At 37.7% G+C, this 27,660-nt stretch overlaps 1 protein-coding gene across 1 annotated transcript in view; it reads left to right on the forward strand.

Moving 5' to 3' along the window:
• The window catches only part of LOC148952669 (RRP12-like protein), a 124,636-nt gene that overhangs the window by 41,628 nt on the left and 55,348 nt on the right, over nucleotides 1-27,660 (forward strand). The window contains exons 8-12 of the mRNA XM_089087331.1: nucleotides 3,035-3,217; nucleotides 12,290-12,454; nucleotides 17,978-18,105; nucleotides 21,293-21,425; nucleotides 27,213-27,361. Coding sequence (XP_088943457.1) covers nucleotides 3,035-3,217; nucleotides 12,290-12,454; nucleotides 17,978-18,105; nucleotides 21,293-21,425; nucleotides 27,213-27,361 — 758 coding nt within the window. The remainder of the gene's footprint in view (nucleotides 1-3,034; nucleotides 3,218-12,289; nucleotides 12,455-17,977; nucleotides 18,106-21,292; nucleotides 21,426-27,212; nucleotides 27,362-27,660) is intronic.

Here is a 27,660-nt window from a genome sequence, read left to right on the forward strand (position 1 = left end):
TTTTGCGAGTCGGACAAAAATTCTGGAGGGGGGTTCAAACCCATTAGCCGTCCCTTAGATACGGCCTTGCCTTCGATTAAACCCAGTTGTTTTTTTTAATGTCTTGATATGGTTGAATATCAGGTTCACACTTGTTCCAACTAAGAGTCCAAAAGTACGATTTTCCGGTCGGAAAGATTGGGTTTGCTATTAACAACGGCTTTTTATTTCTGCACAGATAAAAAAAAGTACTATTGCTATTCTAAAAGAAGAAATGCAAAGCGCTTAAAGATTGTCTGATCATTATTGCCCCGTTATGCCCATGGCAGGAGGTCACGGCCAGTCGTTGGACTCATGATCTATTGTTGGTATTAATATGTATTTTTCCTATGTATTTTAGTAGTTTCCGTTTGTAGTTTTTTTTTTCATTTTTGATTTTTGTATTTTAGTAGTTCTCTTATGTATTTTTCTGCAGTTTGTGAAATACAATGTATGTATGTATGTATTTCCAAAAAAAAGCCATCGGGGTATAGGAAAAAAATGAACATAAACAACGAAACCAACAAAAAAAACACAAATAAATTAAAAAGAAAAAACCTACTTATATATGAATATTCACGAAAATATTTATATAGAGATACATCTTGAGAAGCCTCACATCTTAGCCAAATTCCTTAATGTCTTTTAACTGACGATCCTTCCCTTCACAACAAACGAAAACATATCGATAAAAAATCTAATGTTATTCTAAAGGAGTCTGTTTCTCGGGAAAATTTATATTAGGATCGTAATCAATCTGAGACAATGGCTAAACTTCACGTAGCTACATTATTTGGTCGTTATTAATGTTCTAAGGACATCAAAATAGAAAAATATATTTTGTCTCCCTGGACCCATCTGACGTATATTCGTATCCGAACCGCACGATTTTATAAGATTTTTTCTTGCGTTTAAAAATTATGAAGTTTTTTGGCAGCATCGAGTTTTCGTCAGTGTTGCCACATTGGGCCGTGAGAATGAATAAGTAAAACTAATTGTGACAACTCTTCTTGTCCATAAATTTCACATATTAAGAGTCTGCTGATTCCCAAAGACAAATATTCCTTCAAGAGAAAGGTGAACCTCCTTAATCGGTATCATTTTTTTGCTGATTGTTGACCCTCATTTCCTTCCTTCAACTTGGTGTCCACTCCTACCAAAAACTGAATAAGGTCTTTTTCATGAAAACGAGTATGCAAGATGAATGATAATCAACGTAAAAAAAAAAAATATATATATATTGGAAGCAGAAATGCAACCTTAAGACAAGAAAATGGTTCTTAGGCTACTAATTATTTATTCAGATCCATGCTTTTGGTGAGATTTATTTCCCAAAACGAGGAACAAACTGATCTTCTGAGTGGAATCCGGCGATCTTGAGACCACGCCCCCGCCAAGACCATAAATAACTGCTTTTTGTTTTCGAAATTCTTTTTCTTAGTTACTACATTCCATGCTAAAGCCGGTAGCTACCTTCAGAACCTAGCTGTTTGAAAATATTGTGCACATTATTTTACAAGGAAAAATCGTAAAGTAATGTATTTCTGAGAGTTACTAAAAGCCGTACAATTGGAAAATGTGGCTACATTAATTGTTTATTTTCCTTAAATAAGGCTGTCAGATTGTTATGACAGGTTCATTACTAACCTGGGTAAGATTCAAAGTGCCGAAAACCATCGGCTGTTGATAGCTCTGTAATGAGCCCAGATTCGTAAATGATTGTCGAGTTCTGTGGGGTTGAGTTTTTTCCTTTTTTTTTTAAGATATATATGGTTGTGGAAGTTAGCGCTTAACCAATAGCCGACCCAACCTTGCTTCACAGGGGAGGGGAATAAAGGATTGGAGCCCAATAATCTACTATTCTTGAAAAAACTACTAAAACCTATTCGTTTGCGCACCAAACGCCTTGAGAAGATATAGCTTTTTTTAAAGTGCGGTTGTCTTTTAGTTCGTTAATTTTTATAGAGGCAAAGTATTGTCAAATATTTCACGGTCCAACGTGGCAACACTGACAAAAATGTGATGCTGCTTTAAAACTATCTCAGAAAAATCAAAAATCAAATCTTAGGAAATCTTGGCTTTCAGGTATAGATAGTTCTAAGAATAGTACAGAGATATGAATTTTGAATCCCAATTTACAAGAAAAGCTGGAGTGAATTTGAACCAAAATTTCTTCTACTAATCGACTAAGTGATCTTATAATCACGTTTAAAACATACCCAGTTTTACTCAACCTCCCTGTAACTCAACCTCTGTGCAATTCATCCTCATTTTATTCAGCCCCATTTGACATATACCCATGTAAGCCAAACTCAATTGACTCAACCCTCATTTGCTTCAGCGCCATTTCAATTCAAGTCCTTCAAGAAGCTAGGTTAGGTTAAATGTGGCTGAGTTAAATGACGATTGAGTTTTGTGGCGGTGAGTTAAACGGGGTTTGACTTGCATTGGGTTGAATTGAGTGGGGGGAGGGGAGGGGTGATTAGTTTCTTGGGGTTTGAGTTCGAGGGGGCTGTTTCTATTAATTGCTTGGTTTCTTGTTACCTTTTTTAGCGTATCAACTATATCAATTTTTCTCTCGTACCGTTTTATATAGTAATATTAAATTCTGTCAAAGATGTGGCAAAAGAGTTTTGGTTGCCATATTTACATTTTTTGCTGCATGCTCCTATACAACGTAATTCTCCTATCAATTGATAATATATCCCAAATAGGGGGCAATAGCCCCTTGAAACGGTTATGTCCATTTTGGGGACCACTTACCAATCGACATATTATATGAGCTGCGTCTAGTTATTCAATTTTGAGGAAGTTTTAGTTCGTTTTTTTTTTTTTTTTTTTTTTTTTTTTTTTTTTTTTTTGTAATATCTATATTATAACGGAAAGGAGGATTAGATTTTGTGAGTTTGATAAGTTGGTTTTAATATTTACTTGAACCTTTATAACTTGAAGGATAAATCAATTGAATTAAATCAAACCCATCATGCATTGTTTTTTCATCATCTTCTGCTTTTAGGCATTTCAAAATGTTTTGAGTGGTCCAGTGTCACTGGCAGTGGGAGCAGCAAATGCGACAGATTTAACGGATTCACTGAAAAAGGGTCTTGAAAAGGTCGTCACATTAGTTGAGAGCTGTTTGGAACTGCAATTCATCAAGGCCTGGAAATATGTCTGCAACCTCACAACAACTTTGATTGATGTAAGTACAAGGAAAAGAAAAAAGGGAGTGAATATTCAACTTAAGTTGCAAGAATGTGTCCTTTCAAGTCATAACTCGCTTTGGGACTCATTAAAGCTCCTCAGAGTGCTTAATTAAGTTCTTACTTAAGACACTAGCTCTTACATCCCACAAATTTTTCGCACATATCCTGGCTCAGTGTTCTGCTGAATTTCTTAAGAAATATAAATTTCGTACAAACCCCCAAGTACGTTTGAGATCCGATCATTCCTTTTGTAGATGATCTGGTGACAAAATCTTAAGGACCCCAACCCCCTTTTCATTCTCCACAGAAGTCAAGTTGGGCTTTGGTCCCAAAAGGTATAAATAGGAGACCATCTCTTATTTCTCACAAAACTTGGTCAAGAACTAACTATTGTTTCTGGTTAATGTCCTGATGACAATATTTTAGGACTTCCCTCTCCCCTCTCCCATTGCCTTTAACTTGTTGCGCTGCGGCTGGACAGCCCTAAAGAACAGGTATGATACTAGATTTTACTTACCGTAAAGTTTGGTTGAGATATTGCAACCTATTTTGAATTTTCCGATTTACTTTTCCTGAATTGTTTCCTAGAAATATAGAAAAGGCGTGGAATTTTTAATCTAAGTTTTGGAGTGATTATTGCATGTTGTCCACGTTGCTGACATCAAGTAATCACTAAGAAGTTTACTTTGATAGTTAAGACCGTAAGATTTTGTTTTTTGCTGATTAATTTACTAGGATTGACAAAAAATCATTTCTTTTTTTTCTGGAAATTTCAGAAACTTCAGAGGAACTTTTCTTTTTTTCACGATCTTTATACGCGATCTCCATGCCAGAAGAGTCTCAAAATTTCAATCTCTTGCCGTGACTGAACCACAGACTACTGATCACGAAAAAAAAACATAAAAAAGAAGTAATTTTGATGTTGCTCTGCAACATTACTAATCTGAATGCCGAACTCATTTTTGATTGGAAGGGGGAGGGGGCAGTCCGCCAACAGTAGAAGTCTACTGAGAGGCTAAACTGTGGCTGTGAACCATTTAAACTAGTAAGACTGCCAAGTTCTGTTTAGCGATTAGTTAAGTCTGATTAAGAACAATGATCGCCGTTAACATCAATAAAGAAAAGAAGAAACAGTACGTAATGAAAATATTACGGGATTCTGAAATAAAATTTGAGAAATTTATAGTTCTGCAGCCAGAGTGAAGATTTAAGGCACAATTTTTTGAAGTTACAAAACGTTGAAGCTTGTAGTTGCAGCACTTTTTTTATACTGAATAAAAAAAGAAAAGTTTTTTGAACTTAAAGTAAGGAGGAAAATTAAAACTTAAAACGAACATAAGTTATTACATGTGAGAAGGGTTGCCCCTTCATCAATACCTTGCTTTTCCCGCTAAAGTTTTTCAATGTTTTAGGAAATCTTCTTTTTGCTCTAATTAAATGACCCTTTTGTTTCAGGAGTCGTTCTTAAAGAATTGGGGCAAAAAGTCAAACTTTACCGTAAAGAGCGCGGTATTGAGGAGGAGCATTCCCCTCATATGCGTAATAATTTCTGATCATTTTAGTTCTAATTTTGATGCTTAGTTTCAGTTGAAAAGACTTTTCTTTTTATTAATTAAAAAAACTTTCCGAAAAATAAGTTTTTCAAAGAAAAGTAAAGGCCGTTTTAAACTTAAGCTTAAAATATAAAAATACCTTTTGAAATTCAAACTCAAAACGACCAGAAATTACTATTAAAGAATAAATGAAACCCAAATCGAAAGAAATTAAGCAAACAATCATAGAAAAAAATACAGCTAGTAGTAATATAAATGAATCAATTAATCTTAGCGCGGGTAATGCGTAGATTGGATATAAAAATCAAGCTTAAAACGAAAAAAAATATTTTCCTATTGAATCATTGATGAAACTAAAAACGAACAGAACTTAAATAAACAATCAATGCAAACAAAAATAAATAGATATTAATGTAAATTAATAAATAAATCTTAAAACGAGTGAAACTTAAATTAAATATGCAAATCAAGGTTGAAACGAACAAAGATCACCACAAACAAGAGTTTGGGTATGACCTCCTTCTCTCACTGTAAAAGTCTAAAACCTACTGCGTCAGTGGCGCTTTACTGAAAACCAAATTTATGACAAATATTTTCTTTTTTATTTAATATTGAAAATAAACCTTAAAATTATACCGTAGTAACATTTGAACTGGTGAGCAATTAATATCATTATACATCAAATATTCAGTTTAATTTATTAGCTCTTTTTAAAGTTGTTAAAGACGAATATAGTTTCCCTACAAAGAAGTGTTTGGATACAGCCTCCTTTCCTAACTGTAAATAAGAAACCAAAAGCCTACTGCGTCATTGGCGCTTAACTGAAAACGGATTATATTACAAAGATTTTCTTTTCCAGTTCTTACAGTATTGAAAATAAAAATACAATTACAGTGAAATAAATTATTGAACTGATGGATCTTTCAACAATTAATATAATTATACATAAAGTATTTATTTTGATGTTTTTTATACTTTCAGACACTGTTCAAGACGAGTATAGTTTTAAGTTGATTGCCAATGACGCAGTAGGTTTTAGACTTTTACAGTGAGAGAAGGAGGTCATACCCAAACTCTTGTTTGTGGTGGTTTTTGAAAAGGTGGGCATGAGAGGGGGGTTAGTTACCCTCAAATCACTTTCGAATATTAAAAAAGGGCACTAGCCCTTTGAATTTCCGATCGAATGAGCCTTTTTTGAAGTTTCTACGACAACGCCTTCTATAAAAACCTTATATGTCCCCAGGATATAACTTATAACCCTTTCCTTGAGGGTTGTGGGGGAGTGTCCTCCTCAAAAACATATTTTATATCTGGAAATAAACTACGCTGAACAAAATGGCTATCTCAAAATTTTGATTGGATGTGTTTGTGGGAATGATGGGCTTGGGGGGGGGGGGGCTAGTTGCCCTCCAATCACTTTCGAATATTAAAAAAGGTACTAGTTTTTCGAATTTCTAATCGAATGAGCCTGTTTTGAAGTTTCTACGACAACGTCTTCTATAAAAAAACTTTATATGCCCCCAGGGCATAACTTAAAACCCTTGCCCTGAGGGTTGTGGGGGAATGTCCTCCTCAAGAATATATTTTCTATCTGGAAATCAACTACGCTGAACCAAATGGCTATCTCAAAATTTTGATTGGATGTGTTTGGGGGAATGATGGGCGTGGGGGGGGGGGGGGCTAGTGGCCCTCCAATCACTTTTTACCCTTAAAAAGGGCACTAGAACACTCGATTTCCATTCAAATGAGCCCCCTTTGAAGTTTCTACGACGACCCCTTCCATATGAAGTGCCTCTGGGGAAAAAAATCATAAAAATAAAACATTGGAGCCGTATGGCCTTTACTATAGGCAACGCTATAGCCTTTTCTCTGATTTAATTTCTGATCGTTTTTTAAATAGTGCCGGGAAACCCGTCTCTTCCTCCACGGAAAAACTCCCCCATGGAAAGATCCTCTTAGTAATTTGATCTCGGTGAAAATTTACCCCAGATAATTACCCTTAACATCTCCACGTGTAAATTAATTTGGCAAAGAGAAAGCAAGACAAATAAAAAGAATTTCGTATAGGAATTATTCCCCCAGAGTAAAATTTCCCATGGAAAGTTAACCCCCCGGAAATTTCACGCCCCACGGAAAATTCTCCCCTTTGGAAAATCTCCTCAGTAGAAAATTTACCCCTCCTCCAACCGAAAAACGCATGCATACTTCCTAATGACAAATGCTATGCGGAGACACTGGGCACATTTCATAACTTAAAGGCCTTTCCCCAAGGGCTGTGTGTGTGTGGGAGGGGGCAGGTTATCTCCGAAGCTATAGTTGCTGGACCTTTCAACTATGTTGAACAAAATGGCTATCTCAAAATTTTGATCGGATAACTCTGAGTGAAAAAGGAGTGTGGGAGGGGGCTAGCCATCCGCAATATTTTTGGTCGCTTCATAAGGGAACTAGAACTTTTAATTTCCGTTCGAATGAACTCCCTCCCGATATTTTAGGACCATTGATTTGATACGATCACACCTAAGAAAAAGTAAACAGGCATCTGTGATCTTTCTTCTGACAAAAAATACAAAATTCCACATTTTTGCAGATAGGAGCTTGAAACCTCTATAGTAGAGTCCTCTTATACGCTGTTATGAAGGTGGGATCATGAGCGCCCATAGGCTGAATTCCAGGGGGGGGCTGTACCTGGTCTAATTGGCACTTTTAATGCTATATAATAGAAATCTCGAAACAAAAATATAAAAAATAAAGCAGCATCCTTCAGCCAGGAGGGGGCTGGCGCCCCCTTCTGCTCCCCCTCTATGGGCGCTCATGGGTGGGATGGTGATGATGGTGTAATCTTTCCTGACTTCTGGGGGGCGTTTCCCTCCTTTTTTTAAATTTATGCAAATTTCATCAAGCTCGTTGCTTTTGGTTACCCCGTTTTTTCGTTTGTTTGAAATCCACCACAAGATACAGATATATAGACTTTTTTTTCAATTAACAAATGGGTTATAAAAATAGCACAATGATCAAATCTTCACTTAATGCTTACAAAACAAAAATAGGCATTGCCAATGGCAATTTTCCACTTACATCCAAATAAGTCCCGACACATATTAGCGTGTTGGGAACGACTAAATAAATCAATATCAACTGTTAATTTACATCCTTGGAGAAAAGAAAATTAATTTTTTTTCCTCCCTTTATCCCGCTCATAATAAACTATTGATCAGGAATTCTAAAATTGATATATTTACAAGGAATTTAAATGGTTCCCACACTCATACTATACAATTCATTATGCTTCCTGACACATACCGACGCTCACCCAATCAAACACACGGATCAATTTCTTTCTTAACAACTCACAAGCATATATTCATTCCAAAATTTAGTAAATAATACTTAGGAACAATAGTACTGATACAGAATTTCCTAACCAAGTTCTGGTCATTTCAAACTTCTACTTCTGTAGTATTGCGTCAAAATAAAAGAAAAAGCATTTAATCCGTAAACCTTGGCTTTTTTTTTATCAAAACATCTCACTATATTGTGGCTCAAACATTCCCATAGCTATGTGCTTAAGGGTTCAGACATGTTTCGATGGGTGTGCATGTAACTGAACCCCAAGCAACTGAACCCGTGTAAATGAACCACCGTGTAACTGAACCCCCGTGCAACTGAACCCCCGTGCAACTGAACCCCCGTACTACTGAACCCCCGTGCAACTGAACCCCCGTGCAACTGAACCCCCGTGCAACTGAACCCTCGTACTACTGAACCCTCGTACTACTGAACCCTCATGCAACTGAACCCCCTTTAACTGAAAACTAAGACAGGGCCTAATACAGACTTACTGTTTGGGAAAGGGGAGGCACCAATGAAGTTTTGGCTCTCTTATCTGTATTTTTTTACCCTCCGACCCTGTAATTAGCGCAAATTTCAACCTGCTGGAGGATGATGTGCCCATAAAACCACCCAACGGATCCACCCCTGTTCTAAGAAGAAAATTTTAATGCCAGATTATATAACGGAAAATTAAATTGGGGTGTAAACTTGCAAATATGATTTTCTTCGAAAATAACTACATTAACAACAAAATTCTGACTTCATTTTCAGCAGCTGCTGACTTCATCAAAATGTTTGCTTTTAAATCCAAGTTCCCTTGGTTGGTTTTCCAAAATATCTTCTAGAATGTTTACATCCTTCCATCCATTTTTTTCTGGTCATTTCAAACTCCTGCTTCTGTAGTATGGCGTCAAAATAAAAGAAAAAGCATTTAATCCGTAAACCTTGGCTTTTTTTTATCAAAACATCTGTGACTATATTGTGGCTCAGACATTCCCAGAGCCATGTGCTTAAGGGTTCAGACATGTTTCGATGGGTGTGCATGTAACTGAACCCCCGTGTAACTGAACCCCAAGCGACCGAACCCTTGTAACTGAACCACCGTGCAACTGAACCCCCCTTTAGCTGAACCCCCGTGTAACTGAACCCTCGTGTAACTGAACCCTTTTGCAACTCAACCCTATTTAAGTGAATCCCCAGGTAACTGAACCACCATGCGACTAGACATCTAGGTAATGGAACCCTCGTGGAACTGAACCCTCGTGCAACTCAACCGCCGTACTTGAATTGGGCAAAAAACAATAGGGTTATGAACCATAGTTATTTAACTATGGTATAGCTATTTAACCTTTAAACTGCTTTAAATAAAATGGACGTCCCAAAATTTAGATCGGATGTATTTGGGGGAAAAATAGGGTGGGGTGGAAGCCCTCCGATCACTTTTAACTCTGAAAAAGTGCACCGGAAATTTTGATTTCCAATCAAGTGAGCCCCCCTCCCCCCTCAAAGTTCATAAAAAAAAATTTCTACAAAACCTTATGTGTTAGCAATGAGCCCCAGATGCTGCTAGTGGGGTTCTTAACCCCAAAGGCATGTGTATTGATCTTCAGGCTTTTTTGAACAAAATTTTTATTTTGATCGGATGTATTTAGGGGGGGGGATGTCGGTTAAGAGGGAAAGGATGATTGTCCTGTGATTACCTTTGATTCGTCGAAATTGAACTTGAACTTTCAATTTCTAATCGAATGAGCCTCCTTCAAAGTTTTTACGATCATCCCTTCTAGAAAAACCTTAAATTTTAAAAATTGGTAACTTGCAATAACATACAAATTGCTGATACAGGTGCATCAGCAATTTTTTTTCGGAACAGCTTAGCGTATCAAGATGAAACTTCTGGGGCATCCACCTGCTACTACTGCTATTAATACTGCTACTACTACTACTACTAATTCAACACTATTACTGCTTCTACTGCTCCTACAACGACCTCTGCTACTATTAAACTAGCACTATTAAGGCTACGCATATCAAGTTGAAAATTTGACAGAATGAGGTATTTGAGGTGGAACTTGAACTAAACCAAAAGACACTATGTGCGTGCAGTTTTTCAAAATGGCCTATCTCAAAAAGAGATTTGTGTATTAAGTTGGAACTTTCAGAGAGTGCTTAAAGGGAAAGTCAATTCACCAAAAGGAAATATGATTACGCTCAGGCCTGAATTAACCACTAGGTCCCTAGGCCCGGACCTAGAAGCGCATAATGCTAGCGGGAGCAATAAATTATCCCTGAGTAATTTTTTCCTGACAAAAACTGGACTGATGTGATTTATCGTCGCCAGGTGCACTCTGCCGTCACGCTGCCTATTCACAGAAAAGTGACTTTAAAACAACACAGGAATTCCATGGTCACTTATAAACTGTCAGATGTCTCCCAAGAATGGTAGCTGATAGTTCGGTATTACCCCTTTCTTTCATCGCTTTTTGCTCATCAGCTGTGTTCTGTTAACACACAGTCACGTGGTTACATAGTTACACAAAGTTACAGTCACATGGGGGTTCAGTTACACGAGGGTTTAGTTAAATGGGGTTGAGTTGCACGAGGGTTCAGTTGCACGAGGATTCAGTTGCACGGGGATTCAGTTGCACGGGGGTTCAGCTACATGGGGGTTCAGTTACACGAGGGTTCAATTAAAGGAGGTTCAGTTGCATGAGGGTTCAGTACCACGAGGGTTCAGTTGCACGGGGTTCGGTTGCACGGGGGTTCAGTTACAGGGGTTCAGTTGCTTGGGGTTCAGTTATAATGGAATCGTTTTGACGATCAAATAGTTCACGGTAACGAATTGTGAGTAAGGAGTGACTGATACTAATAGTGACCGAAACTCTAAAGAACGGAATTTTGTTAACAATAACAATATCAGTATAAGAATTTTGTTAACCAAAGGAACTATCTTGTATGAAAACTCCAAATCCATTAGAAAATCCATGCTTAAAATCCATCAGAAGTTATAATCCTGAGAGAATTGGCTGGTTTTAGAAAAAAAGGGGAAATGCTGTCCCTAGAAAGGGATTAATCCTAATTCTGCATAAAAAAAATTGATTCTGCGTAAACGAAATTCTACATGCATGCCTACTGATTGACAGTTGAGGAAAAGTTCATAAAGGTTGATGAAAAGTCACGCTGTTTTTATGTTATAGCTCAGTACCCCTATAATTTGATCACTTGATTTCTGCCGAAGCGATAGCGTAGTCCTACGGGATGATAACAAATCCAAGATTTATGATAAAAGGGCTATTTCTGTATTTCACCACCACTCTCCAAGTATTATCTATTTTTCTATTTTTCTATTAGCCTCTATTTTTTCGAATTAACAAAAAAAATGTTCGTTAAATCTTAGCTCTAATTAGTCAGTCATAAAGACTGAATTTTGAACACTGCTCAATTTAACATATTACGAACGGTATACATCATTGACGGGTTTTAGATAATTTGTGTTCGTTTTCAGCTTTAATGTTACTTTCTACTCTCATTTGAAAACAACTGTTTCTTTTTTATTTATTAAATTTCTGTTCGTTTTTAATAAAACATCGTTTTGAGAGATTCGGTTTCTGTTTACTTGCGTTGCTCTTCACTGATAGTTTCTTACTAACTGTTTCCAGGGCTCTCTTAAATGCGAGGGAGGCTGTCAGCCGACCCCGAAACCCCCTCCTCTTAAATTCGAGTTTAATATTTGTATAACAGGGATTTGAAATGATAAGTTATCCCTGAAGAAAGTGTATCAGACGTTTTTCTCTTTTTACACTATATATTTACACTACAATATTTAAATTTCGCTGTGTTTTTAAAATGATTTGTTTCTTGTAGTAAACGTTTCGAATAAAAACAAGTGATAGTGATGTCTCACAGTTTCAATTGCTCTATCCTTAAGCTTCGTTTTCACTTGGTGTTTTTCGGGCAAAACGCCAAATGAATCAACCGATTGAAACCGTTTTCCTGCGGTTTTTTGAAAATTAGTTTTCACGTATCCTTATTTATTGGCTGGCTTTCCGTCTGTAAATTGCCAAATGAAAACAGGATCTGTATTTGGCCATTACATTGTTTTCTTTTTATGGGTGTTAGAGGTAAAGAGACCAATTCAGGTGGGTATCTGAATTTATGCACCGTAACTCATTTCTTTCTTGATTATAGGCTGTTGGTCAAATTCATCCAGAGTCTTTGACTACTTTGATGCAGTCTTTAGCTGACTTGAGAGCTTCTCCTCACTTCAGTCACCCGGCAGAGTGTGACTATGCTTTTGGAAGAGCTGTTCGTGTTTTGGGACCAAAAGTGGTTCTGGATGCCGTACCCTTGCAGGTTATTTTATCACTCTTCTTTTCTAATATTACTAATGCAAATTTGTAAAATATACCTTTTTGCCTAAAAAGATTTTTAGGAACGTATGTTGAAATGCAACCTTAGAAAACTATCCAATCTCTTTCAGTAAAAATTATTCAAAACTATATATATGTCCATTTCAAAGTTCCTGAAGGTAGTAGAAATAAATATGATCAGGGAGCATGCCTTTCTTTTACGTTTTGTACGAAGAATACTTAATATTTAGAAATTTATTTTTACAACTATTACATCATAATATGATCTAACAGTTGGTAAATCCATTTTACAGTTGAACACTTGATTCAACGAGGGTTAGATAGATTACGCGAGACAAGGTGATATGGATTGCAGTCGCTAAATGTCAAGTCCATCTCACGGCATGTATAGTCTCATTTTTCCCAAGTCCGAGCATTCAAGTCCGATTTCAAGTAGACTTGAGCATTATAATAATTGTTAGCCTTCCTTTCGAGCTTAGCTCCCTGTTGGCTTTATTTAATTATTTGTGTTGTTTATATTTGTTTGAAATCAAATCTATCTATCTATCTATCTAACCCACAAGTATTTTCTTCAACCCTCATCGCTCGGTGTTTATCCAGAATATTTTACAACACTCCATGAGATTGATCCAAAGATCCTAGTTTTCCTTGAAAATTAAAAGAAAGTAGGTCTAAAAACACCCTTTTTGTTTGTTCTATACCTTCTCCTAAGGGTCAGACCCATATTTACCCAACAATGCAGACACCCTGACATTACGTTCATCAGTATAGAAGGGGGGGGTATTAAGAAGAATTCATCTTAGAAGAGAAGTTTATGTCTGAAGAAGCAGAATTTTAGGCCCAGTTCCGGTTTTATTGAGGAGAAGGGGGTTTCTCAGTATCCTGGGACGAGAAATTCCCTCTACTCCGTCTTGCTCCATAAAAAAAGCTTTTTGAGCAACACAAGCAAGGATGTGCCAATTTCGCGATTTAGAGTTAACTTAAAAACAAGCACAACACAAAAAGAATGTAATAAGATCGGTCAGAAAAAAAAATAGATGCACAAGTCAACATGTGAAAAACATTAAGGAGAATTAAAACTAGTAAGATGTGTATAGGAATTAAACGGGTGAATAATAGATGAAGGAAGCGGAACAAATAACAAAGAAGCGGAAACTATTGTTTTTTTTTGTTTTTCTAGGGGGGGGGGATTGTAGGGGCCAAAGAAAAGCAACCCCCCCCCCCCAAAAAAAGAGCCAAAATGAGAAGAATAAAAACACCAAACAACGGGAGAACCATCAAAAATAACAAGCAGATAAAATTAAAATTAACAGAATCAAAAATTGAAAATTAGATACAAAGGACCAAAATATATTTAGATAAAAATGGAAGTTAGATAAAAAAGATTCTGTCTAATTTTGGATTTTATCTGTTTTTTTTTTTTTTTTTTTTTTTGGTAATGGGGCCAAGGTGTTTAGTGTATCATAGGCAGCGCAATCGCGCTGCTTAAGCAAAGAACGATGTTGGCACAATGTCTTGTTTATTTCTTTAGACAAGGGCACTTCGTATCGAAGGAGTTGTCGTAGAAACTTCGGAAAAAGGTCATTCGACACTAAATTGGAATGGCTAGTGCCCTTTTTACTAGTTAAAAGGAATGGGAAGGCAACAAATACCCCTTCCACGCCCACCATTTACCTAAACACATGCAACCAAATTTTAGAGATAGCCATTTTATTCAACGTAGTTGAAAGTTCCGGAAATTAGGTCTTTAAGGATAACAACCCCCCCCCACAGCCCTCGTGGCCCGGGTTGTAAGTTATGCCCTGGGGGTATATAAGGTTTCTTATAGAAAGTGTTGTCGTAGAAACTTCAAAAAGGGCTCATTTGACTGGAAATTGAAATAGCTAGTGTTTTAATAGTCGAAAGTGATAGACATTTTGTTCGAAGTAGTTGAAAGATCCGGAAATTATATCTTTGAGGATGACACTCCCCCCACATCCCTCAGGATAAGGGTTGTAAGTTATACCCTGTGGGCATATAAGGTTTTTATTGAAAGCTTTGTCGTAGAAACTTGAAAAAGGGTTCATTCGATTGCAAATTCAAAGGGCTAGTGCCCTTTTTAATAGTCGAAAGTGATTTGAGGGCCACTAACCCCCTCTCACGCCCACCTTTTCCCCAAACACAGCCAATAAAAAATTTGAAATAGCCATTTTGTTCAACTTAGTTAAAAGTTTTAGAAATTAGGTCTTTGAGGATGGTAACCCCCTCAGAGCCCTCGGGGCAAGGGTTGTAAGTTATGCCCTGGAGTTATATAAGGTTTTTATAGATAGTGATGTTGTAGAAACTTCAAAAAGGGCCCCTTTGATTGGAAATTAGAAGGGATCGTGTCCTTTTTAATTGTTGAAAGTGATTGGAGGACAACTAACACCCCTCTCACACCCACCATTTCCCCAAACAAATCCAATCTAAAATTTTAAGTAGCAATTTTGTTCAACGTAGTTGAAAGGTCCAGAAATTATGCCTTTGAGGATGACAACCCCCTCAGAGCCCTCAGGGCAAGGGTAATAAGTTATGCCCTGGGGCACATAAGGTTTTTATAGAAAGCGTTGTAGTAGAAATTTCAAAAAGGGCTCATTGGATTGGAAATTGAAAGGGCTAGTGCTCCTTTTAATAGACGTAAGTGATTGGAGGGCAACTAACCCCCCTATCACGCCCACCATTTCCCAGAACATATCCAATCAAAATTTTGAGATAGCAATTTTCTTCAACGTAGTTGAAAGTTCTGGAAATTAGCTCTTTGAGGATGACACCCCCCACCCAAAGGCAAGGGTTGTAAGTTCTGCCATGGGTGTATAAAAGGTTTTTATTATAATTGTAGTTGTAAGCGCCTCAAAAGAGCTCATTTTAATGGGAACTGGAAGTGCTAATGCCCTTTTTAATGGTTGAAATGGTTTTGAGAGTAACTTCAGTTCCTCTCACGCCCAATATTTCCCCAAACAGCTTCAATCAAAATTTTGAGTTAGCCATTTTGTTTAACGTAGTTGAAAGTTCTAGAAATTAGGTCTTTGAGGATGAAAACCCCCTCACAGCCCTCAGACAAGGGTTGTGATTTATGCCCTGGAGGCATATAAGGTGTTTATAGAAAGCGCTGTCGTGGAAACTCAAAAAGGGCTCATTCGATTAGAAATTGAAAGGGCTAATGCCCTTTTTAATAGTCGAAAGTGATTGGAAGGTTTGACATTTTTATAGTAAAGATCGATGTGGGTACATTTTTTTTTTTTTTTTTTTTTTTTTTTTTTTTGACCAGGGCACTTTGTATCGAAGGAGTTATCGTAGGAACTCCGAAAAGGGCTCATTTGATTGAAAATAGAAATGGCTAATGCCCTTTTTAATAGTCAAAAGTGATTGGAGAGCAACTAGCCCCCCGCCCCCCCCCCCTCTCCCATGTTTCCATTAAGTTTAAAACTAAATGTTGCGTTAATATTAAATCAAAATGCTCTGTGTTAATGCTAATTCCCAATAAGGCATCTCAGCAGTATCCTAAGAACGACTGAGGGTATTATGTTCACACTTTCGGGGCTACTTCTGCTCTTAAAATTTAACCAAATCAAAATAGCGTAAATGTATCCAAGCTATCAAAGAAAGTAAACCGATTTTTTTGCGGATGTTATCAAGTTTTCCATTTCAGGTCAACTCAGGTCAACTAGAGAAGGTATGAAACTAAATTAAACACTACAATTTGTGTCCAGATTTTTAACAGGGTGTATGTTGTTAAAAATTGCTGAAAATTTCTCTCCAGCATACAAATAGCACGGCCAAACCATAAAGTCTAAAAAAACGAAAAGATTTAAAGTATCATTTTCTTTTTCCTGAAAAAGTGCATTATTTTCTTTTTCAATGAATGTGCATCGTCAGTTTTATAAACATATACTGATATTTAGTAATCAACATGTTAATATTATTTGATTTGTTAAAGTTATAAAAGTAAAAACATTTATATTTTGTTCATTAAAGTGCAAATAATATTCTGGTCTTTGAAGGCATAAAGGTTTGATCCCTACTCATGTTAATTTCTGCTCGTTTTGAGTTTGACTCACTTATTTATTGTACTTTCTGTTCGTTTTGGGTTTCATTTATTTATCGATGCTGATTTGTGGTAGGTTCACACTTGGTTGATTGTTTGATTTTATTTTTGCTCATTTTTGGTTTAATGGAGTTCTTTACTTTTCTTTGAAAAACTTATTTTGGAGAAAAAGTATTTTTGATTTATTAAGTAAAAAAAGACTCAAAAGACTAGAGCTGGAAAAAGAATGTAATGTTGAAGCACTTTTGTTGGTTAGATGGTCAACATGGGAATGTCCACTTGAAATCTTCGTCCAAAACTATTCTATTTATTTTAATTACTTCCCTCTTTGGTACAAGGGAAACCTGTGAAGTTTGGATATGAGTTGAGAAGACAAGTCGTAGAGGAGCTCTTAGTCTCACTAACCGTCACTTCTCAACATCTTAGTCTAGCTTTTAAACCATTAGAAAGGATCACTAGATCAGTCTTTTCTTCAGCCAAAGGGTTTAGTCTGAGTGCTAAGGCAGTTGATGGCAACTGATGCCGTAGTTCCGCCCCAAGATGGATGTGATAGATGATAGACTATCTATCAACAAGTAAAATGACATCAATTTTATACATTCCTGAAAAAGGCTTTTGCCAGCTGTGCCACCTGTCCTGGCTTTTTCTCCAATTAGCCCTGGATTGATGGCAACTTGATTTTAATTCAAGACAGATAGTCGGACTCGATCGACTATCTTTCTTGGCTTTTTCTCCAATTAGCCATGGATTAATGTCAACTTAGTTTTAATTCAAAAATCAAGTTGCCATCAATCCATGGCTCAGTGTTCAGAAAATTGAAGACCTCCGTGGACTGCTGTTAAAATACCGTTAAGACTATAAGAAATGAAAGTGGGCCTAATTTAGTCTCCATTAAGAGTGTACACAAAATACACAGTGTAATGTTTAAGTTCAATTGACTATTGGTTTAAAATAATGCAACTATATTTAGTTTAAATAAGTTCTAAACTGAATTTAATTAATATAATGTGTTTAATCGTGATCGCGTATCGAAGCAATAACGTTTTGGATTTTTTTATCTCTAATGCAATGTTGGATTTTTTTTATCTCTAATGCAATGTTGCCAATGCCAATTTTGGCATCATGTCTCATCTTTAATAAGCTAGAATTGGACGTTTCGTTGACAATAGACTGTGTATATTGATAACAACACGTCTGTTTTGGGGGGATTAAGTGATTGTATATTTGCTTATACCGTTCAATATTATTTGTTGAATTTTTGAATAAATCTATCTATCAGTGTATGTTGTATCGACCGATATTATTTGAAATACCCTGGCCAAATTCAGGTGACCCTAACATCATTAGTGACATTTGATAGTCATTAGTATATAGGCATTACCCCATTACCTGTATACATAACCCTAGCATTTAAAGTAGTGAGTAACTTACATATTTTCACAGATTACGGGAAAAGAGGAATCGTATGAATTTCCTAGAAGTTGGCTGTTGCCTGTACTGAGGGAGAATGTTAGCTATACAGAGTTGGCATATTTCCAAAAGATCCTTCTCCCTATTGCTGAAACGTGCAGGTATTCAATTTCTTCTTTAGTTCCAGTTTTTCTTCTTCCTGAAAGGTTATTTTTTACAATGTTAGTCAAAACAAAGAAGGTAAAAAAGAAAAGAATATTTAGTATTGAAGGCCTTTACAACTTCCCTTTGTATACCACTACTTTCAGGTCCATAAGGGATTAGGGAACAATATAAATTCAAAGGGGACAGGTAAGGATTAAGAAGGAAATACACACTTTAAAATGGTGTTTTCGTCTTTAGATTCTCTTATTTAAGACCATAATATTTGAAAGGCCTAAAATCTCCATAAGGAAAGGCCAAAAAACCATAATGTTTGATTGCCCAAAACTCTACTCAGTAGTATACTTTACAAATTAAGTTTTCATTTTAAATCCTCTTTTTTCATTATCACCTCTTCTTTCATTTGTTTTTTTTTCTGTATGAAAAATATACCTGAACAGTATCCAAATTAAATGTTGGCATGCGTAATGATTTTTTCTGGGGGGACAACCGTCCAGCTGGGGGCAAGACTGATTTGGTCTGTCAAACATCTTACGCTCATTTTGGATACGATGAGAAGCAAACAGTTTCAAGGGTGGTACTGCCCCCTTCCTCGAACTTCAACCAATATAAAGTTGAACTGTTAGCTTCACATTCCAGTTCTTACAGAGCCGGCTGACACCTTTCGTTGACACAGAATTGAGAGAATATAAGTAAGGGGTTATGCGGCTCAATAGTAACCAAAACTTTAAGAAAGTCTTGACAACAATGGATACATCAAAAGAAATGAATTTCTATGCTTATTCAAAATGTATAATTTTCATCAAATTTTGTGTTATCCATCAAATTTGTCCTGAGAAAATTTGTCCAATTTTTGAAAAGGAGGGAAACACTACCAAAATATTAGGTGATCTTAATGCGAATCATACCATCATATTCAGCATATTAGAGTAAACCCTACTGTAGAGGTTTCAAGTTCCTATATACAAAAACACGGAATTTAGCATTTTTTGCCAGAAGCATGATCACGAGTGAATTCTAGCCTAGCCGAGTGAATTGGTGCGCTGGATATAGGATCCTTTGTCCGAGAGGGCGAGGGTTCGAATCCTAGTGTATCCAATTATTTGGTTTGGGACGGGGGTCAGTGGCGTGACTGTAAGCCCAGCCAGAGTCCACCCAGCTTTAAATGAGCACCCGGAGAAATCTGGGGAAGGTAAAGAGGAAGGGTGTGTGAATGCACAGGATGGAGGGCCCCCATCCCCTCATTGCACTTCCTGGCTGAAGGACCATGAGACGGAGATCAGCACCACCAGTAGCGACTGTAAAGTCCAATGCCCTATTCTTTACCTCTTTTTTTTACCTTTAAGATCACGATTTTTTTTTTTTTTTTTTTTTTTTTTTTTTTTTTTTTTTTTTAGTGGTGATCCATCGAGCCAGTGATCCTATAAGTAGGAGAGAGGGCTCATTTGATCAGAAATCAAAACTTCTGGTGCCCTTTTTAAGTGAAAAAAAAATATTAAAGCAAAGCCAGCCCCCCTTATGCCTCTTTTTTCCCAAAGTCGTCTGATCAAAATTTCGAGATAGCCATTTTGTTCAGCCTTGTTGAAAAATCAATTAACTATGTCTTTGAGGATGACTTGACCCTCAAAGCCTCCGGGGGAAGGGCTGCAAGCTTTGGACTTTGCCCATTGTTTACATAAGGTATTGGCTATTGGGAACTATACAGGTATTTTTTGGATGGGGGGGGGGTCACATGAAAGGATCTTTCCAGGGAGGAATTTTTCGTGGGGGAAAGGAATTTTTCATTGAGGGGAGCTGGATTTCTCGGAATTATTTAAAAAACGATCAGAAATAAAATAAAAAAACAAGTTTTTTCAACTGAAAATAAGGGGCAACATTAAAACTTAAAACGAACAGAAATTATTACGTATATGAGGGGGTTTTTTCCCTTCTCTATGCCTCGCTCTTTACGCTAAAGGTTTTTTAGAAGTTTTAAAAAAGCTTATTATTCTAATTAAGCGGCCGTTGTGTTACAGGAGTCATTATTAAATAATTGGAACAAAAAGTCAAACTTTAGCGTAACAAGCGAGGTATTGAGGAGGAGACAACCTCCCTCATATACGTAATAATTTCTGTTCGTTTTGAGTTTTAATGTGAGCCTTACTTTCAGTTGAAAAAACCTGTTTTATTTATTTAATGCGCAGAAAGGGCTAATAGTGCTGCAACCTCATTGGTCACCAGCAAAGAAACGCAAAAACCTGAAAAGGATAAAAGCTAATATAAATTCTTTTTGTTGCCGTATATTTTTTAGATATGGGATTAAATGTCAAATCATTTGCCGATGAATAATTGTTCTTTGTTTTATGTGATATCGTTCCTCAAAGTGTAAAGCTAGAAAACACAAACTCAGGAAGGAAAAACAATTTTGGAACGGGGGAATTTAAGCAGTAGGTTCAATTTGCTTTCAAAAACGAGCCAAAAGTAGATCCATGCTAGTGCTAATGTTGTTAACACTGTGTTTAACCAATGACGACACCAAACACCAATTAGATGTGTCGAAAACCAAAATTTCTAATAATAATAAAAAAACGCGAATTGTGTCTGTTGATAAAAAGTCTAATAGTGGTAGAAAATTCTGTAAACTCCGATTGGTGACAATTTCGATATAGTGTACGTCTGGTGTTGTTTTGCACTTTAGCGCGCAGAAAAAAAATGTGTCTCACTTATGTCTATGGAAACCTTGTCCTTCATAGACGTTACTTCTTAATCACAGTCTTCATGTTGCCACCACAGGAGATGCTTTCCTGCCTCTGAAAGGTAGATGTTTTATCTGAATAAATGCTAAGGGCATCAAGTAAGGGTAATTAGAGGAATGGTAAGGGCATAATGTAAGGGCAATTTGGAAAGAATGGTAAGGGTATTAGAGGAAAGGTTTTTGCGGAATAACCTGTATGTTTAGTTCGGTCAGACAGTTTTTATTCGATAAGACAGCTGTCACGATTTAGAAGAGTGTCATACTGGAGATGCAACCGATTAATGACGCATGAATAAGCAATCTCGTTTCTCTTATATCTGGTAGGAATCGATTTGAATGTTCCTGCGAGAGAGGGGGGAGGGGTTGGGGGTAGCGTCGGTTCAGGCATTCCTGTAGAGTATTTAGGGTGTTGAATTTATTTTTATTTATTTTGATAAATATTTTTTTTCCAGAATTCGATCGAAACTATGCGAAAAACTGAAGGATCAAGTAGGAGTCAGGGCCTATGATTTAATTCAAAGGCAAATATGGTCGACTCTCCCTGGTTTCTCTAATTCACCTACTGATGCAGCTGAAAGCTTTCAGGTCAGTTTGTTTGACTTACGATCTAATTTGTAGAAAAATTTTTAGCCACAAAAATTACTTAAGTACGTGTCACTAGTCGTGACAATTAGATAATGACTAGCGGTATAGGGGATAGCCCATAATGCAGGCCAAGTGTATGTAGAAGCAGCCACCACATGTCCTTAAGGTTAACCTTTGCATCTACTTATTCTTAATGTAAGTTGTGGTAGTTTTCAAAATGAAACCGCCACCTTCAAGCACTTATCATGCAGTAAATGGCACTGTTCTGAGACAATATTACCTTAGACCTCATATCCTTCGGAGTCAGGAATGGCGTACAAGACGTGTACGAAGCCTCGCCAGACATCTTGGAGCTGAGCTCTGACGTCCTACTGCGGTTGAAGAAACAGCTCGGCTCTTTCCAGATCCTGGTCGTACTGCCGTCGTGAGGTATGTCTTGGTCGCCCTCTTTCGCCTCTTCCCTTGGGGTGCCACTCTTATTTTGTACTTGGGAGTCGATCTTGTTGCACACGAAGGACATGGCCAAGGTCTTATGGTTCAGGAGGTCAGTAACTGATGGCTGACCAGTTCGCCAGCGAACTTCTAAAAGACAACATTGGTGCGTAAAATAAGGAACTCCATTGACCTTCAATATGTTCTCAACAAAGGTAGTCACATCCCTTCAAAGGGCTTTTAGCTGGAACCTTGCAGAACCAGCTGACTAAAGATCTATTGAGAGAGTCATTTTAGCTGACTTATGTCTGCTAATATTGTACCTAGACTCATTCAGTACTGCAGATTGCAGTGAAAGTATAAAAAATGAGCTCAAGTGCTACAGTAAATTTTAAGTTTAGAATATTGCTTGATAATGTGAGGTAGATTTTTCTTCCAAGCCATGTTATCTTGGAATAAGATATAAAGCTATTTATTTTAGTCTGTGGGACACTTAGAAGTTATTTTATATTGTTACCTGTTATTTAGAACCCATCTTGCTGGTTTTCAATCACTGTCTGTCACAGTGTTGTCACTACAAAATTGCCAAAAACATTTTTTCTCGACAGATTATTTTTGGCACTTGTATGATATACCCTCTGCATCTCAAGAAGTGAAGTTAGGTTAATCCCAATAAAATATACCTAAGTATGATAAAAATATAATACTTTAAAGAAATTTGGGCTATATATTTGCTCATTAGGGGGGGGGGGGAGGTAAAGTGCAGCGGGTCTGCTTGCATAATGTGTTAGCTACAATTATTCTTATATTATGAATTAAGAATTGTTTACTGACTTCAAACTGTCCAAATACTTTCCCACCCCCACCCACCGCCACCCCTAATGTGCAAATATATAGCCCAAATTATGTATTTCCCATGTATTTCTGTCGATTTTCTTTGTCTTTTGTTACGCTAAGTTGAAAGAAATTAGTGAAAAAAAATACGGTTTACAGTGCGTTAATGCGTGAACAACTTGAGATGCAGGGGATATATCATACAAGTGTCTTAGTTTTTTTGCTGAAAAAAGTGGTCTCGTCCGATTTTTTCGGCGAGAACTTGAAATGAAGGGGGCTGGAGCTGACAAGAAGATTATATCTGTACTGTCTGCCAGATGCGTTTGTAACGTCAAATGCAAAGATTTTGTGGTGAATTTATAGCTGCAATGGGATTCAATGCAAGACAAAAATAATAGTATAATCAGAGCCTAAAAACTTAGGGTTGCCTCACTTTTGTAGAAGTAACGATAGTTAAAGCTAAACAAAATACTAGAAATTGATCAATATTATACGCTAGATTTGGTGTCCCATACTTACTTGCATAAAAAATCTTTGTTTTTCTAAATTTTTAGACAATGTTGGCTTATGTCCCGGAGGTCCTCAAGGGTCGCGTTGGGGCCATCTTCTTCACACGTTCCTGGATCAGTTTCCTGTACAAAGCTCGGTCGTTAGCTTGTCTCAGAAGGTATAAGAGGTCACTTCTGAAGTTGTCACGCTATCTCTTCCTAGGTCTTCCAGGTGGGCGGCTACCGTGGACCCTTCCTTCGAAGGCAACTTTTGGAAGGCGCGAGTTCTCCATTGGCTGTAGGTGGCCCAGCCACCAAGTTGCTGCAGGCGCACTTTTTGGAGAATTGTAGTTTCCCGCTTCAGCTGCTTCCGAAGGACTTCGTTCGAAACTCTGTCTTGGTATGTGATTCCGGCAATGCGTCGGATGCATTTTGTCTCGAAAGCCGAAATTCTGCGTTCATCTTCGACCTTCAGTGTCCACGTTTCGCAGGCGTACATGGCGACAGGTATGATTAGAGAGTCAAAAAGTTGAAGCTTCAGTTGCATAGATAGGTGTTTATTTTTAAAGAGGGGGAGTAGCCTCTTGAAGCTTGTACTTCCTAGGGTAAGTCTTCGTTTTATGTCGTCGGACCTGTTTTGTCTGAAGATATTAGGTTCACTAGGTACACGAACTTGGTCACCAACTCGACTTCTTCGCCACCTACTACGACATGAACAGAGAATGGTTTTGGGTCTGTTGTGGTGCGCATCGCTTTGATTCTCTTTCGGCTTATGGTCATACCAAATTTATTGGCGGCTGTTTCAAATTCAGAGGCTTGGGCTGGCATACTGGACTCAGTTTTTGCTAGCGTGCCGAGGCTGTATCAATGTTTGTACCGTTAACGGTCGCTCCTACATTTTTCTCAAGCACGGACAGTATGGCATGTAAAAAAGAACTTGAAAAGCTGTGGTGAAAGTATGCAGCCTTGTAGCACGCCTGAAGTTGTACCGAACTCTTCTGTTTGGCCTTCTGGGGTCTAAACACAGCCACTATAATTGTCATACTTAATTTTGACTATGTTGACTATATTTTCAGGAACGCCATAGTGGGCTAGTATATGCCAAAGTCCATTTCGCCAAACTAGATCGAAGTCCTGCTTAAAATCAATGAATAGTTGGAGGATTTCTTTGCCAGATTCAAGGTACCTTTCTGCGAGTTGCCTCACTACAAAGATAAGGTCGGTGGTAGACTGTCCAGGGCAAAAACTGGACTGATAGTTACTGATGATAAGGTCTGTTATGGCTCTGATTCGATTTAGAAGGATCCTTGTTATGACTTTGGCTGGATGACTTGTAAGGCTTATGGGCCGGTAATTGTCAGAATCGGTTTTAGGGCCTTTCTTGTTGAGCGGTGCAATGACTGCCTTCGCCCATGCTTTTGGGAAATGGCTTGTTGGTGACACGGCGACAGCCATTTTATGTAGTAGGTCCTCTAGCAGAGGAGATCCAACTTTAAGCAGCTCGGCAGGGGTACCATCAGGGCCTGGGGCTTTATCTTCTTGAGACTGTGAATGGTCTCTTTTACTTCACTAATTAAAGGTTGGGGGCTAGGGTCGCATTCCAATTTGGGGAATCCTGATAGTACAGTAGGGTTGCAGGCAAGAAGCGGATTCAGTTTCTCTTCGAAGTGACTTTTCCATCTATCTTTAATAGCCTCGCTGTCACTGAGGAGCTTACCGCCTTTTCCCAGGACGCTAGCAGCGATGGTGGACTTTTTCGTGGAGAGTTCTTTGACTGTTTTGTACATTCCGTGGCTGTTTCCTGATTTGAAATCCTTCCCGCAGGACTCGCACTTCTCCCGTATGTAATCTCTGAGGGAGCTGTCCGAATCTTTTTGTTTACCGTCCGCTATATCCGCTTATACATGTCCCTACTTTCTTGGTCCTGCTTGTTGCAAACCCGTCGCTTTTGGTAACAAACATCTAGGATCTCATCTGTGATCCAGGACTTCTCTGCTTTAGGTTTGTGGCCTAAGATTTCGTTAGCTGTATCTATGAGTGCTTTGTTCAGTTTCTCAACTAGGACATCTAAGATGTCAGGGGTTATGGTTGACGGGAGTGACTCAAGTACAGGACCAAGACTTTCTTCTAGTGACTGCAGGAAAGTGGTGCGTATGGTGGTTTCTTTCAGGTTATTGGTGTGGATCTTATTTTTCTTTACAGGAAGGGTTTTGAGTCGGAGTTTTGCCAATGTGCTCATTACAAGGACATGATCGGAATCGAAATCTCCCCCAGGCAAGGCGGTGGTATTTGTGACAGATGATTTCCACCGTTTTGAGATGAGGACATAATCGATCAGATTTGTCGTCTCTCCATCTGGTGTTATCCAAGTTGCCTTTCTTCTCTTTCTATGTTTGAACATTGAGTTCGTAACAAAGAGATCATTATCCCTGCAGAACTCAAGTAGACGCTCCCCACGTGCGTTTCGTCTCCCAAGACCGAATCTGCCTAAGACGTCGCTGTCAGGTTGTGTAGCTTCTCCGGCGATAGCATTGAAGTCACCCATTACTACGAGGAGATCTTTCTTTGGTTAATTCGCTTTTGAATAAGTCGCTTTGGGTATTTCCAAGTGATTTCAGAACTTTTCTTCAAAGGTTTGTTTATATCATAAAGTAGTTTTTATTTATTTTGATGTTTTGGGGGCTTCTTTGCAGACAAACTACCTTGATTAATAGCTTGATTTGAATGATTCGGAAAACAATGATCCTTAATTTGATAAAAAAAAGATGCAATTCGGCGAAGTGTAAGTTACTAGGCTTGGTTGAAGCTGCTGTCCTTTGGTATCGTGCCGTGGAGGTAGCAAATTGTCCTTCTGTAACGAATTGTCACAAACAAATTTTCTGTTTTGCTTAATACTGTAGAATGATGTTTATGATGATGATAGGACTATTTTAGGTAGCATCGCTTTTTGGATAACTTGCCCTCGATGTTCGTAATTGATTTTAAAGTTTCTCTTAAAAGCCTTGTTTATATCAGAAACTTAATTTATTCAATAATAAATTACGTGAATGACATACCTGTTGAAAAAGTTGAAAAATTCTCTTGCAGAGAGGAGAATTCCCCGCTCTGAGGGGTCTTTACCCCTCCCCCTCCCTGAAAAAGTTGGAAAATTGTTTCTGAAAAGTATAGTTTCGAGTTTGGAAAACTTCAAAGTCATAATTTACAACTTCAAAAGGGACCAAGAAAGCCGAATTTGCGCCGACAAAATTAAAAGTTCCACGTCTTGCAACTTCATGTGACGACCCAGCTAATTGAATCCAACAAAGTTAAAAGTTTGTTAAAGTTTTGAAGTCAAGATGTACAACTTCAAAAGCGGACCAAGAAAGTCGAATCCAAATCGAAAAAATTCAAATTTTTTCAGTGTTTCTAAGTCTCACCCTAGAACTTCAAAGGACGACCAAGCTAATTGAATCCAAATTGGCCAACTCCAAAATTTTGAAGTCACGGCCTTCAGCAGAGGTCCGAGTAAACCAAATGCGAATCGACAAACTTCAAAGTGGGTCAAAAGTTCAAAGTCACAGCCTATAACTTCAAAGAATAAAAATAAGCATGACCGAAATCTAAGTTCACTGCATTGTTGAAAAAAAAACTATTCTTTCTAGCCATTGCTGGTGCAGAGGGTGAATTGACGTTTCAGTTGCTGTGTCTTTTTTACAGGGACAAGTTCCAAACCTTTCGCCCAACCTTGCCGCAGTGGAGATTGATCTCTGGGCCCCGTATTGACAGACAGAGCATCAATTCACTGTATTGCCACAGGTTTGGTGTGGGAGCAAGCTCTATGGATAAATCACTGCACTGTCAGTACGGGGAATTTTCAATGTGGGAGTCCAATACTGTCTCTTCATTGTTCAAAAATTGACGATTTTATAGTTTGGAATCTGGTGCATTCAGGGAATTACTTATTTTGTCTTCTGTTACTAAGATTGAATGCTGTTTTTAGACTGAACAAATTTTATATTAGTCTGCGGATTTTAAAAAACCTTCCTCTTTTTAGCATTTAGCCCGCATTATTGGCAATACAATGGTGGAAAGGCCAGAATTTCGTCTTGATTGTATGACTTCTTTAAGGAACCTAGTATCAACTTGTAAGAAGCCCACAGACATAGCCGAAGTTGCGCGATTTGCGCCAAACTATTTACCGAGGTAAGACTATTGTTAGGTTGGTCATTAATTGGATTTCTCGTAATATTCAAAGGAGGTTTATAAGACAATTAAATGTCCGAACCAATCCAAAGGCTGGAGGAATCGTTTTTGTATGAGTTTATTCTTTTTGGCTCTACTTTCAAAAAAAGAATTAAAAGCCGCCTTGTGGGGATTGATTTTGTATTTAAACAATAATTTCCGCAAATATCCGAAAAGTGGGCTTTAACTTTACTGGTTAACATCTATGACATATATCTGTAAACCAATTACCTTATTCGTCCCTTCTAAGGACCATTTAT

Source organism: Artemia sp. Qi Xiang Cuo, chromosome 4, assembly GCF_049724085.1.
Source record: "Artemia sp. Qi Xiang Cuo chromosome 4, ASM4972408v1, whole genome shotgun sequence".
In the NCBI taxonomy this organism is placed as follows: Eukaryota; Metazoa; Arthropoda; class Branchiopoda; order Anostraca; family Artemiidae; genus Artemia; species Artemia sp. Qi Xiang Cuo.